At 35.5% G+C, this 13,576-nt stretch overlaps 2 protein-coding genes across 2 annotated transcripts; both read left to right on the forward strand.

Annotated features, from left to right (window-relative positions):
* Positions 1-2,354: 2,354 nt before the first annotated feature.
* LOC121782373 (synaptotagmin-2-like) lies at positions 2,355-7,082 on the forward strand. The gene is made up of 12 exons (XM_042180180.1): positions 2,355-2,820; positions 3,511-3,609; positions 3,717-3,767; positions 3,876-3,999; positions 4,820-4,938; positions 5,095-5,196; positions 5,432-5,506; positions 5,611-5,687; positions 5,778-6,024; positions 6,121-6,474; positions 6,566-6,697; positions 6,777-7,082. Exons 1-12 carry the CDS (start codon positions 2,710-2,712, stop codon positions 6,906-6,908), a joined length of 1,623 nt encoding a protein of 540 aa, XP_042036114.1. The 5' UTR covers positions 2,355-2,709; the 3' UTR covers positions 6,909-7,082.
* Positions 7,083-7,968: 886 nt separating this feature from the next.
* LOC121782382 lies at positions 7,969-12,939 on the forward strand. Its single transcript, XM_042180192.1, has 3 exons — positions 7,969-8,143; positions 8,289-8,336; positions 9,493-12,939. The coding sequence occupies exon 3, from the start codon at positions 9,558-9,560 to the stop codon at positions 12,474-12,476; it is 2,919 nt and encodes a 972-aa protein (XP_042036126.1). The 5' UTR covers positions 7,969-8,143; positions 8,289-8,336; positions 9,493-9,557; the 3' UTR covers positions 12,477-12,939.
* Positions 12,940-13,576: the final 637 nt, after the last annotated feature.

The following is a 13,576-nucleotide window of genomic DNA, read 5'->3' on the forward strand; positions in this document are numbered from 1 at the left end:
ATATCATATAGGGGATGTGTTATATTGCTAACTCCCTCTTAAATTGCTAACTATAACTAAATTATAGGCATTTGATTATTAAATCAAGGCACAAGATTATTCATCCACAAATATCAATACGATGCATAAAAAATATTAATTAGGGATATTAATGTTAATTAACAAAAAAATAATTATATCTCATTTTTAAAAAATATCTCAAAACTTTAAATGATTATAACTATATCAATTTTTATTATTTTTTTACACAAAATATATCAAATTAAAGATAATTTTATAAGGATTCTAACGATATCTCACTTGCATATGTTCCGATGTCAAAATTTGATAATATTTTCATAAATTTTCATATATTTCGTCAACAGTTTTATGTTAACAAAATATGTCAGCTTAATACATGTAAAATGTCAATATGAAACTGTATTGACATATTCAAAGCATGGTGTTCATATGTTTAATTCATTATGTTGACATTTTGATCTAAAACCCTAAATTTTTAGAATTTTTAGTATTAAAATATAAAAAATAAATTTACATGTGACAATTTATACACCATTATATCTTTAAAATCTTATGGTGTTAAATTAGTTGTAGTTAGCAATTAAAGGTGAGTTAGCAATTGATCACACCCATATCATATAGTTTGTAATTTCTTTGTATATTTCATTTAAATTATTAAAATATTTATATAATTAAAATAATTTACAGCTGGACTAAATCAAATCAAACCCTATTTGATGAAATACTAGTAAGTAACTTAATTTAATTAGTCAAAATGGCCTATGATAAAATATAACTTTAAATGATAAAACCAAAATTATTAACTATTATTAGTTTATTTTAATCATTGACTATTTCAAATAAAATAAAATATTGTCTATAATTTTGATATACATAGTTATAAAATTATATCAATGAATAAACTATTTCAATATTTTGAATAAAATATTAACCCCAAAAAACAAATTAGTAAATCATAAAACCAAAATTATTAACTATTTTTAATTTTTTTAATCATTACTATTTCAAATAAAATACTACCGTACGTAGTACTACCTCCGCCCCCCAAATATTATCCCACTTTGTCCCGGCACGAGTTTTAAGAAATATAATGAAAAGTTAGTGGAATGTGTGTCATACTTTTATATATTAGCTTTATAATAAAATGTGAGTAGAAATGAGTTAGTGGAATATGAGGTCCACTACCAAAAATGGTAAAAAGTGAAATGAGACAAACTTTTAGGGACAGACCGAAATAGTAAATTGGGACAAACTTTCAGGGACGGAGGTAGTAGTATAATTCTAGTTAGGCAATTATATTGATATATGAGGCCCATGGGAACATTATTGTTTACAGATATTGATTCATGAGGCCCAATATTATAGCTATGAAACTATGAGTACATTATAGTTTAAGAAATACAAACTGGACACTATAGAGTATAGAAGACACCCATTGTTCAATTAATGTCATACTATTATGGGATATTGTAACCCTTTTTTTTGTTAAATGACATTACATATATCTCATTCAAATAAATGGCTTTACATATTAAAAAATTTAAAATGATCGATTCATTTCATAACATGGCATAACTCTAGTTTTATTAGTTTTTCGGATGATTTGTGTATTTTACTACAATTATCAATATCTCTGATTTTTTATTAATCTTAAAAAATAGCTCGTATATTATAATTCAATACATTTTATTAAATTAACAAGAAGTTAAGATCCAATAATAATCAAATAAATCACCGTAGACGGTCAAAATTATAGTATGTCCCACATTTTCTGAAAACTAAACTATAGACGGGGAAGTTTGTAATTTTCGTATCATCTCATTTATTTTAACGATATTATTATTCCCTCCGTCCCTTAAAATTTGGCACCATTTGACCCGACACAGATTTTAAGAAATGTAATAGAAATTGGATTGAAAAAGCTAGTGACATGTGAGTCCTATTATTTTTAAAATAAAATGTGATTGATAATGAGTTAGTGGAATGTGAGATCCACTACCAAAATGCTAAAAGTGAAAAGGACAAATTTTTAGGGACGAATGAAAAAAGAAATAAGTGACAAATTTTGAGGAACGAACGAAAGTACTCCTATTTAGGAATAGATAAATCGGTACAAATCAGTTATTATATCATTGATAACTTTTTAAATCATTGCATAATTTGTTATGAGATAATTGTGAAAATTATAATAAATATGAATAATAAATTTTGATTTATCTAAAAATAATGGAAGTGTGATATTATTGGCCAAAGGGCATGGGGTGGGGGCCGTTACCGTTGTCTTCCGACATGCAAAAGCCGTTACAAGTGGATCCAAAACAGGGTCGTTGAATTCAATGCACCGATATTTCTCTCCGGCAATTAATATTTCTTTCATTTCTCGCCTCATAATCGTATCATCAAATCAACTTGCTATGTGGATTCCCCACACTTTTTCCAACATCTTTTTGTTTCGAACTCATTCTTGTTTGGATCTGTGATCAGTGATGTAGGAGGTCGATTCAGCTTCCTGTTTCAATTTTGTCCTTTTTCTGTGGAGGCGGGGGACCATTCTGCTGTGTGTCGTTCTTCAAGTCGAGTCGAGACCTCTTTTGTTGAGCTTGATTCCTCTATTGATCTGTATTGTCTCTTGATTGATCAGTGATTAAATTGCTGGGGTGAATTTGCCGTTTTGGAAGAGATTGGACAATGGGTATCATAAGCACGATTTTGGGGGTTTGGGGGTTCGGGATAGGAATCGGCATTGGGGTTGTGATTGGATACTTTCTGTTTATCTACAGTCAACCAACTGACGTCAAGGTCTGTTTCCTTATTCTTTTCTGTATTTTTGAACATGATTAGTGTATGTTTGTGGCAGCATTTGTTTTTTGAGGAATTGTGTATTGTGAAATGTGTTGCCTTTTGCATTCTGTGGTTGAGGCATAAGGTTTTGCACAAAGCTATGGCCCTGCAAATTACATTGAGTTAAGCAAAGCATTTATGCTGTTTTAAAAGATAACTAAAAGTTAGGAGTACCATACTAGATGGAGGAAGAAACACAAGTCGAAGATGCGTAATATAACCCTGTTGACTTCAGATTCGGAGCTGCTGCTTTGCTTAAGTTTGCTGTAAATCTGTCTTATTTAGGTTTAGTCCGACTTCTTTGTTATGTCTCTCGTTGTATACTCTTAAATGGAATTTCATTCTTGTACAAAAGGAGACATGGTCAGAATTGAAAAGGACTTAACTGGTAAAACCTTGTATTTTAAAGGAAAACGAAAGAATTATGTCCATATTTTAGATATGCACATTGGATAGTTCGGCTTTAAGCTTCTGCATTGAAGGGACTTCTATGTTGTTTAAATTCATTGCTTATATTTTAGAAGGATAAAATAAGAATATAGCTGATTTTGTGGTGCATAGAACTCAACATTTGGTGGAATTAATATCTCACGCAACGACGGATACAAAAAAGTTCATTTACATGTTTTCCAAATGAACAATTGGCAGGATCCTGAAATGCGTCCATTACTTGAAAAAGATTCTAAGAGCCTCGAACAGCTTCTTCCAGAGATACCTTTCTGGATTAAAAATCCAGATTATGAGCGGGTGAGTTCATATTTCTTTGATCTGCCGTAGATCTTATTACTGGAATAAAATCATAAATAACTTCTACCTACTCATCATTCAACGTTTGAAGCTGTATCTCTCTGCAGATGGATTGGTTGAACAAATTCATTGAATATATGTGGCCTAGTTTGGACAAGGTATGTTTCTTAACAAATTCATGGAATTTAGGCAGCTCAACTGATAGTTTGTAAAGTGCTTTAGCTTTTAATTTTTGCTTCTGAATAATGACATTGTAAGCCCTTCAGGCAATCTGCAAGATGGTAAAGTCAATAGCAGGACCTATCATAGCTGAGCAAATTCCCAAGTACAAAATCGATTCAGTTGACTTTGAGACACTAACTTTGGGCTGCCTACCACCTACATTCCAAGGTTTTGCTATTATCTTTATTTTCTACTTACGTCTTCATCTAATTTTAAAGAGTAATGTTTGTTTTACAAATATGTTTGGCAAATTTTGCCTACTTATACAGTATGAAAACAAACTAATGTGCTCTGTTTATGTTTAGATAAAGGAATATTTGCCGTTAGCTGCTTCTTTTTTGGGATTAAAACTATTATGATTACAATCTTACATAACTTATAAGTCGTGGTCTTTCTGGGATGAAAATTATTGTGACCTATGATTAAAGCCTTGCATAATGTATAAGTCTAGTTCTTTCTGAACAATCTGCATATTCATGAGACTGATTTTCCTAGATGTAAAATGTCCAGGAAATTTTTATTTTCTCTGGTAATTTGTATTTAAAAGGATCGAGGAATAGAACAGATGTAACTGATAGAAGATATCAGAGCAAGGGCTTATATTGATGTTATAGCTGTTCTTACAATATGTCATTTTCTTGATCCTCTAACTAGGATGGCAATGACCAGTTTTTTTGTCCTTGCCATTCCCTCCCTCCCATGAAGCAAAACTAGATAAGCTATTTGCAGCATCTGGAAGTAGTCAGTTTTGAAATAAATGAATCCTCTTTTTTTTATCATGCCCTCTATGTTCTCATCCTTTCATCATCCCTTTGTCAATACTTGATCTAACATGTAGCCTACTCATCCCATACCAATAACATTGATTGATTTATGAGAATATAAATATATGTATTTGGTTTCGTAGTGATTGCCCTTCCTTTGTCATCTTTCTACATCCTGTACATCATTTCTTGCCTTCTAATGTGTAATTACCATATGATGCTAGGAATGAAAGTCTACAACACTGAGGAAAAAGAATTGATTATGGAACTAGGCTTGAAGTGGGCAGCTAACCCCAATATCCTAGTTGCTGCGAAAGCATTTGGTCTGAAAGCTACCGTCCAGGTACCTTTTCTAGATGGTTATGTCACAAACTGATACATTAAGAATAGTCTCTCCTTTTCTATACATGTTTTTTAAAAATTTTCAGCTTCTTGTAGATATATCTGTCTCTCCGAACAATTTTCATGTCTGAGTATTATGCTTCGTTTTTTGGAGTAGGTGGTTGACTTGCAAGTATTTGCTTGCCCACGCATCACACTGAAGCCACTGGTTCCAACCTTTCCTTGTTTTGCTAACATTCACGTGTCTTTAATGGAGAAGGTGAGTATTGGCCAGTTCATTCATCTTATGCTGCTTACCTGTTGTTTTATAGAACTTATACGAGTATATTTTTGAAAAAAGTTGGAACAGATGCATCTGCTTTTTATTGAACTCATATCCAAACTACAAAAAATGTAGTAATTGCTAGAGATAACTATGTGCTTTTGGCTGGAAATCATGAAATTAGGCTATAACATTCTCAACCCTTTCTTTTTTTAATTTCTCTCTCTTGTAGCCTCATGTCGATTTTGGAGTGAAGCTGCTAGGTGCCGATGCTATGTCCATACCTGGAGTCTACAGGCTCGTGCAGGTATTTGTTTTTAATGGACATGAAGAGCTTAATGAGCTTATTTTGGCTCAATGATTTTCTTCGGTTCGTTAGTTTTTGTTGATGTAGATTTTATTCTTATTCAGGAACTTATCAAAGATCAGGTTGCAAATATGTATTTGTGGCCGAAACGACTTGAAGTTCAGATAATGGACCCCTCAAAGTAAGTGTAGATGCTTTTTTTAACATATTTTAATATCCAACTGGAGAAAGTAAACAATTTCTGATCATACTCTGATTTCACATTGGACAGAGCAATGAAGAAACCAGTTGGAATTCTTAATGTGAAAGTTGTCAAAGCGATGAAACTAAAGAAGAAAGATCTCTTAGGTGCATCCGATCCTTATGTCAAGCTATGCCTCAGAGACGACAAACTTCCATCTAAGAAAACAACTGTAAAACACAAAAACTTGAATCCGGAATGGAATGAGGAATTCACATTTGTGATAAAGGACCCCGAAACACAAGTTTTAGAGCTAGACGTCTACGACTGGGAACAGGTACTAGTTGATCTCACTGCATTCTGGCCTTGTTGATTTGGCTGCACAAAAATATGATTGAGGATTCTGTCCTTATCTTTTGGAATATGTTCGCAGGTCGGCACACATGACAAAATGGGGCTGAACATAGTTGAACTAAAAAATCTGACCCCAGAGGAGCCAAAAACCCTAACACTCGATCTTCTAAAAAATCTGAATCCAAACGATGCTCAGAATGAAAAGTCGCGAGGGCAGATGGTAGTTGAAGTCAATTACAAACCTTTCAAGGATGACCAGATGCCAACAAATGTCGAGGATGCAGATGATGCAGTGCAGATGGCTCCAGAAGGAACTCCTGATGGTGGCGGTCTGCTGGTCATCATAGTCCACGAAGCTCAAGATTTGGAAGGGAAGAACCACACAAATCCATCCTTACGTTTGCTGTTCCGCGGGGAGGAACGAAAAACTAAGGTGATCCAAAACTTCAACATCTCACACTTCCTTTGCCAAAATGAACTTATTTTTCAACCATTGATTCATTCCCTCGGTCCAATTGATGCAGGTTCTGAAGAAAAATAGAGATCCAAGATGGGCAGAGGAGTTCCAGTTCACCCTGGATGAGCCCCCGACCAATGACAGGGTTCATGTCGAGGTCATTAGTACTTCGAAGAGGATGGGTCTGCTACATCCCAAGGTACGTTTGTCTCATTTCATCAATACATGTCTCTGACCCAGAGAGTCCAATTAATCTTTGATCGTTTTCTTGAATGTAGGAAACACTGGGCTATGTCGATATATATCTATCCGACGTTGTGAGCAACAAGCGGATCAATGAGAGGTACCACCTCATCGACTCCAAGAATGGTCGCCTTCAAATTGAGATGCAGTGGAGAACTGCTGGTTAGAACATTTTTTTCTTCTTTTCAGTTTTTGAGCTCTGGACATTGCTCTCTTAGCAATGAATATTGTTTTGTGAAAATTGTAATATTGAAATTTAGAACACTTTGAACTCATCCTACAACATTTCTGTAATGATCAGTTTACTGTGATTGATAATAAAAAAATGTACTTTGCTGGAATAGCATAGGAAATTGAATGAACTAGTTTTGTACCAACTCTTAAACAGAAGAAAGTAATCAATTTCTGCTATATTTTCATTATATAGAAGCTTATTATAGGTATTCTCCACACCAAAAATAAGAATAAGTAACTTTTTCTTACCTTAATAAAAACTGTTGCTTTTTATACTTATTTGAAATCACCTCCACCATTAATTAATCTGAGCGCACAAACTCTCCTTTTTCATTTAATAATTTTAAGAAATAAGGTCTATATCTAATTACTTAGTAAATTGTAATGATCACAGCCTCTTGTTTTATTGAAATGGAACAGACATAATATTTATTTAATTAAAAATAATACTATTAATGCTACTGAAGTAATATTTTTTCCATATTTGTCAACACATTCTTTTTTTCTTTATGTGTAGTCTCGATCAGGCGGTCTCAAATTAAACCGTGGCTCGTAATAAATTATTTTCACTCTTCTTTTTTTTGTTAAAGGTGATAAAATATGACTGTCACTAAATTATTCCATTTGTGTATATTCAATTTCGGAGTCATCATAATTTTAGACTTAATTATCCTAACTTTCTGGTCATTTGGTTATTGAAAATTCAGAATATGCTTCAACATTTTGAACTAATATCATTAACCTCGAAAGCATCGAAGATATCAAATCATAATATGCATTAATATTCAAGCACTAATTAGAATCTTAAAAAATAAAACCTTAAATTACAAACGTCGCTCAATTAATATAGCGAAAATAAAATGAGTAATTTAGAATACTAGCATGAGGTCAGATTTAAATAAAATTTAAAAAGTCACAAGCGGCGCACGTGTTGAACACCCACTTGTGAGCTAAAGCCTAAAACTGACCAAAGACAATTGAGAATTACACACAAATTCATTCCATTACTATTTATTTTATCCCTCAAATTTACTGATTATTCTTTTTTTATTTTCATATTCCGACGAAAATATTTTGGGGGCGTTCAAACTCTGTGAAATTGATCTCTTGGTTGGAGTTGAAGAGCTTTTCAAATCGTGATTTTTGTTTCCAAGTTCTTGAGAAAGGGGTATAAACTCTGTTTTTTGCCCTAATTTATTTGGGCGAAGACTTTTAATCTGTATTTAAGCCTTTTTAATATTTGCTTTTTCCGCTGCATTAATTTCCGTAGTTTTTTAATCTAATCCCTAGGTTTTGTGTCCTGATAATTGCAGGTCTGTGCGAAGCTCTGTGTTTCGAATACGCTAATTGCTGATGCCAAGGTAAAGGAAAATTGTAATCTAGGGTTTGGTTTGGCCTGTATCCAATTTGTTGGTCTCTGTGTGTGTGTGTTTGCGTTTCTTCAATTTTCAGTCTCTTGTAGTTAAATTTAGATTTATATTACGGAAGCCCTAGATTCGATAATATTGTGATTGTAATTATTTTATTTTCAATTTTATTTCATGGTAAATTGTACTTTTCGGACTAGCTAAATTCAATTTCCTATTGGTGGCCCATAGAAAATTTTCTCCTTGCGTTATTGATTTTGATCGTGCGTTCTTCTTTTCTCTCTTAAGGATTCAAATACAGTGCTGTTTAGCTCTTTCTGAATCAAGTTGGATACTTGGATTTCGTATTTTGGATCAAAATGGAAAATTTTAAGTGTAAACTTTACCCAACTACTGACATAGTAAATATATTACCTTGTGCTTATCTAAGTATTCTTTATTTAATCTGGCATGCTGCTACAACTTGGAAGATGATGAATGTTGATGGATACAGTTTTTTATGACATTACTTGATGACTTCTAGCTATCTCTGGGGATAAACCTAGTTTTCTCTTTTGATTATGCTGGATAGACATGGACATAAGACGGAATGGGGGAAATTTTGCATCTTAGTGTAGAATAGTATGAGCTTCTATATGGTGCATGTAGATGTAGCCTTCACTGCCACTTGATTATAAATTTGATAGAATTGTTGAATACTTTGTCAACAAAGTTGGGTTCTTCTCATCTTGTCCAATTATCTTGAGTTTGGAGAATGAGGAGACGTTGCTTGTGGTAGGTATATTTTCATGTCAGTTGTGCTAGTCTTTTAGATATTGTACCTGACGTTCTTAGAACAGTTTCTTTGGAAGTTTGGATGACCCCTTTAGGGGGTTTTCAAATAATGGAATTCAAATTTGAAAGCCATTTATAGATGTGAATTCGTTTTACTTCAAAATCAAGGTATCTTCTGTGATATCTACTGTGTTTATTATTCTGAACTGCCTAATAAATTTGTGGCCATATATGGCAATGAAAACCTGACACTGTCTTTAGTAACCGAATTGATAACTTTTAGTATAATTATTGATGGAATGAACTTGCAATCTGATGGCTTCATCTAAGAGGTTATATTACCTGATTTGACCAAATGGTGGAACAATTATTGCAGGTTTCAGAACCAGGAGGCCTCATGAGATTACAATAGTCTGTTGTGGCTGTTCCTCCGAAGAGATTATGACACTAGACGACTTCTTCACCTTGACTGAGATGAACAATGGGCTTACAGCCCCTTCTCGGGTCAGGGAACTTATGGCTGTCATGGAGAAAGAAAGAAATAGTGTGGTGAAGAATGCAGCTGATTCGACAAGGCAGTGGTCTGCAGTTGCAAGCGCTGTAGTTGCCACTGAGAACAAGGAGTGTGTTGACCTTTTTCTTCAGTTAGATGGCCTCAACTTCATCTCCAAGTGGTTGAAGGATGCCCAGAAGCTCGATGACGACACAAGTGGCAGCTTTGTAGAAGAATCACTTGCCCATTTGCTGCGGGCACTTGAAAAACTGGACGTGGACCATGAAAAACTGCTTGCTTCTGGAGTCTGGGAAACTGTTAAGAACCTCCTTATGCACAGTAGTTCCAGGGTTCAGGATAAAGCTCGTGCACTGTTTGAAAGCTGGAAAACAAAGATGAATAGCACCACATCTTTACCTGATGTGGATAAAACAGGAGCTTCAACTGTAGATGAGCCTCAAAAAAGTGGCGATATAGAGAGGGGCATCGAACATTCAGAATCTCTCCCGAGAGATGCATCTATCTGCCAAGAAAATCCTATTAATACAAAGACCCCTGACTCGGAGGATCCAGTCCTCTCCACAAGTTCCAATGATGCTCTTAATCATCAAAAGGTTGAAAGTGCAAACAATATGGACAAAAGTTTAAATCTCCCAATTGGAAATGATGTATCATTTCACCAAGTTGTCTCATCGCCCTTACAAGCACCTTCAACGGAGCCTCCATGTCATCCAGATAACACTACATCTGAGCCATGTGTTGCAGCTGTTCCTGGGGAAGGTGCTACTGAAAGTTTGTCTGATAAAGTGGGATTGCTTGAAACATCAAAAGACGGATCTTTTACTTCAAGTTCTGTCGTTGCCAAGGAAAAGAAAACCATAACTGAGAGTCCGCAAAAGAACTCGTTTGATGAAGGCTTCTCATGTACCGACTCAAAGGAGATAGACTCTGATGCAAAAGATGTCAAGTACGGAGAAGATGGTTTAAATCAACATAAAGGTTCTATTGCATTAATTTCTAAAGCAGGGAGTAATAGTAACCCTCTTATGTTGCCAAGGCCCTCGAACAATGAGAAGAGCTGGGGAAGTCCTAATGATTTAGTGAAATTCATTTCAGGGACGGAAGGTAAAGGAAAGATTAACACAAGTGGCCTTCATGTTACTGAAAATGATTTAGCAAATAGTTATGCTTCCGGCAGAAAGTTAATGGATAGGGGACCTGAACGAGCTGGTAAGAAGTCCGATGTTGATATAGACCATGGAATTCTAGATCCTTTGGAATATGCAATGCAGGTAGCCATGGAGGTGGAGAGGGAAGTTGTAGATGACAAAGAACGGAGTTGTGGTTCATCAGAGAAATTACCAGAAGGTAATATAAGGCAGCCGAAGAGCCCCGACTCTGTGAGCCAAAAACAACCACTTTGCAGTGAGGGCTCACCTAAGGAGGTAGTAGATGAGCCTAATTTATCGGATGCATCGTCACCGATGCAGGATGAATCTGCAACCAGCTCCGGTCACCAAGATGCTGAGCAGACAAATGGTACACAAGATATGGCAACCTCTCAAGTCGCAGAGGTGGCTCAAGAAGAAGCCAACGAAGACAAAGGCCTATGTGAATTTGACCTGAATGAAGAAGTTTGTCCAGAAGATCCTGAGCGTCCTGAGAATCAATTTTTTGCACCTGTCTCTTTTGTTTCTGCTTCAAGAGCTGCAGCAGCTCCTGGCCAGCCCGGTGCTCCATTGCAATTTGAGGGCAATCTTGGCTGGAAAGGTTCGGCTGTAACAAGTGCATTTCGCCCAGCATCACCTCGCCGGATGCGGGAAAGTGACAAGGATCTCTCAACTGGGGGAAGCAGTAGCAGCTCAAAGCAACGGCAGGGATTTCTTGACTTTGATCTTAATGTAGCTGAAAGCATTGACCCCAAAACAGGAGACTGGACAGCAGATAAACATCTCCAGTTGTATTCTACAGTTGTTTCTGGTGAATCTTCTGCTGAAACAAGCTCGAGAAAATCTGAACATCTTGCACTGGATCTGAACCATTCAAGTGAAGATGCAGGTCCGTTATTAGATTGGCGGACAGGGCAGTTCTTTCCCCAAGAACGCGGACACCATAGTCAGTCTCATTCCTTAATTTCTTCAAAACAGACTGCAAGGGATATTAATTTGAATGATCAGCCGACTCACCTCAATGATTCTTCTGTTATTACCTATTTAAGTCAGGCATCTCAAACTTTCAATGTCTCCGGAGGTAACAAGTCAGATGATTCTGTAATATCCATAATGGGCAAGAGAGTTGAAGTCAACAGGAAAGATTTTGTTTCTCATATTCCACATCTAGCAAATGGGCCGTCCCCAGAGCAGCTTCCGTTTGAGGTTAACCTGGGGAGAACAGGTAACCTTTTAGGCATTGGATCTGCACCTACATATTCCAATTCACCAGGGTATGGTCTTAATAGTTTTGCGCCTGGGCATCCTTTGCCTTTTCCCTCAACGATATACGGATCTGGAGGGCCCATTCCTTACATGATGGATTCCAGAGGACAGCCTGTTTTCCCACAGGTGGTGGGCTCTGCTTCAGCTTTGCCACCTGCTTTCTCTCAACCACCCTTTCTGGTGAACTTGAATACCTCAAATCCTCCAAATGGGGTTGGGCCATCGAGAAGCAGTGTTGATCTCAATTCTGGTATGCTCTTGGAAAGTGGGAGTAAAGACCCTGCAGGATTTGGACTCTTCTTGAATTCAGCTCAAGTGAGGTCGGTGGAGGAGCAGTCGAGGCCCAACTCGGTTTACAGTGGGAAGCGAAAAGAACCAGAAAATGGATGGGAACATTTTCCTTTCGGGCATTGTACACCACCTTGGAAATAAAGCTGATTCATGTAGCCGTTTCTTTGGATTGGGATTAGGGGAAAAGAGAGCAGGTTAGTGATTTCATGACACATTAGTTTTATTCGAGAAAAGGAGAACCCGTATTGACGTAGCTGGGAAATGGCTCCTAGAAACCAAATAATGATGGAAAATGGCAGGTGTAATTTGATTCTCTTGATGTTTTCCTAGAGGAGAGAAATACAGGAGCTAGGTTTAAAGTTTTTATTTTTATTTATCTTTTTTTAATTTCGGGTTTAATTTTTGTTTTGGTAACCTTTTACGTTTTATGGAACTTGTCATATAGCAATAGTAGTACTGATCTTTACATTCCAATGGAACTTAGTACAAACTCTTACATATAATATTAGTATGCAGGTTCTCATATTTGTGTCACATGTAACAGATTCTTGAGTTGTAAATAATTGTTTTAGCCTGGCTTTATTTATTCACATGTTTATCTTTACCTTCTCTTCTTCTTGTATCTAGTAATTTGTTGCACTAACATTCTGCACACGTTGTCTACCTGAATCCCAAAAGATTCTTGCTTTTGGATAAACAAAAGAAAACACTTTTACAATTTTGAATTTGTCGTGATAATAAAATATAGTAGCATAGAAGATATCATTAACTGCTAGCTCAATTCTTAGTTACTAAATATAATTAATTGGAGACTTTTATAGATATAATGGTATATAAATTACTATGTGTAATTTTATTTTATTTTTTTAATATTAAAAAGATTAGAATAACTACTCTCTTTGTTTTCCATTAGAAGTCCCAGTTAATCATTTTAGTTCGTCCGCCATTAGGATTTAGGAGTCATCGTTTACTTTTACTATAAGTGATGATCAGATCTCACTTTCCGTTAACTCATTCCACTCACATTCTATTATAAAACCAGTATATAAAAATAGGTCTCACATTCTACTATCTTTTCCCACCCACTTTCCTTTATATTTCTTAAAATTCATGCCGAACTCAAATGAGACTCATAATGACGGACGGAGGAAGGGAGTACTAAATTTAGCAATTTGGATTGCACTATAGTGAATTAAAAATATCAACACAATTCAATATTAACATTGTACACACATTATTCA

The sequence above is a fragment of the Salvia splendens genome, chromosome 2 (assembly GCF_004379255.2).
Source record: "Salvia splendens isolate huo1 chromosome 2, SspV2, whole genome shotgun sequence".
Classification (NCBI taxonomy): Eukaryota; Viridiplantae; Streptophyta; class Magnoliopsida; order Lamiales; family Lamiaceae; genus Salvia; species Salvia splendens.

Bases quoted from the DNA above. Each gene is read 5' to 3' on its own strand.
- LOC121782373 (XM_042180180.1), top strand. From the start codon at position 2,710: ATGGGTATCATAAGCACGATTTTGGGGGTTTGGGGGTTCGGGATAGGA. The intron at 4,939-5,094 runs GTACCTTTTCTA...TTTTTGGAGTAG, and splicing joins GTCTGAAAGCTACCGTCCAG to GTGGTTGACTTGCAAGTATT. The intron at 6,475-6,565 runs GTGATCCAAAAC...CAATTGATGCAG, and splicing joins GGGAGGAACGAAAAACTAAG to GTTCTGAAGAAAAATAGAGA.
- LOC121782382 (XM_042180192.1), top strand. From the start codon at position 9,558: ATGACACTAGACGACTTCTTCACCTTGACTGAGATGAACAATGGGCTT.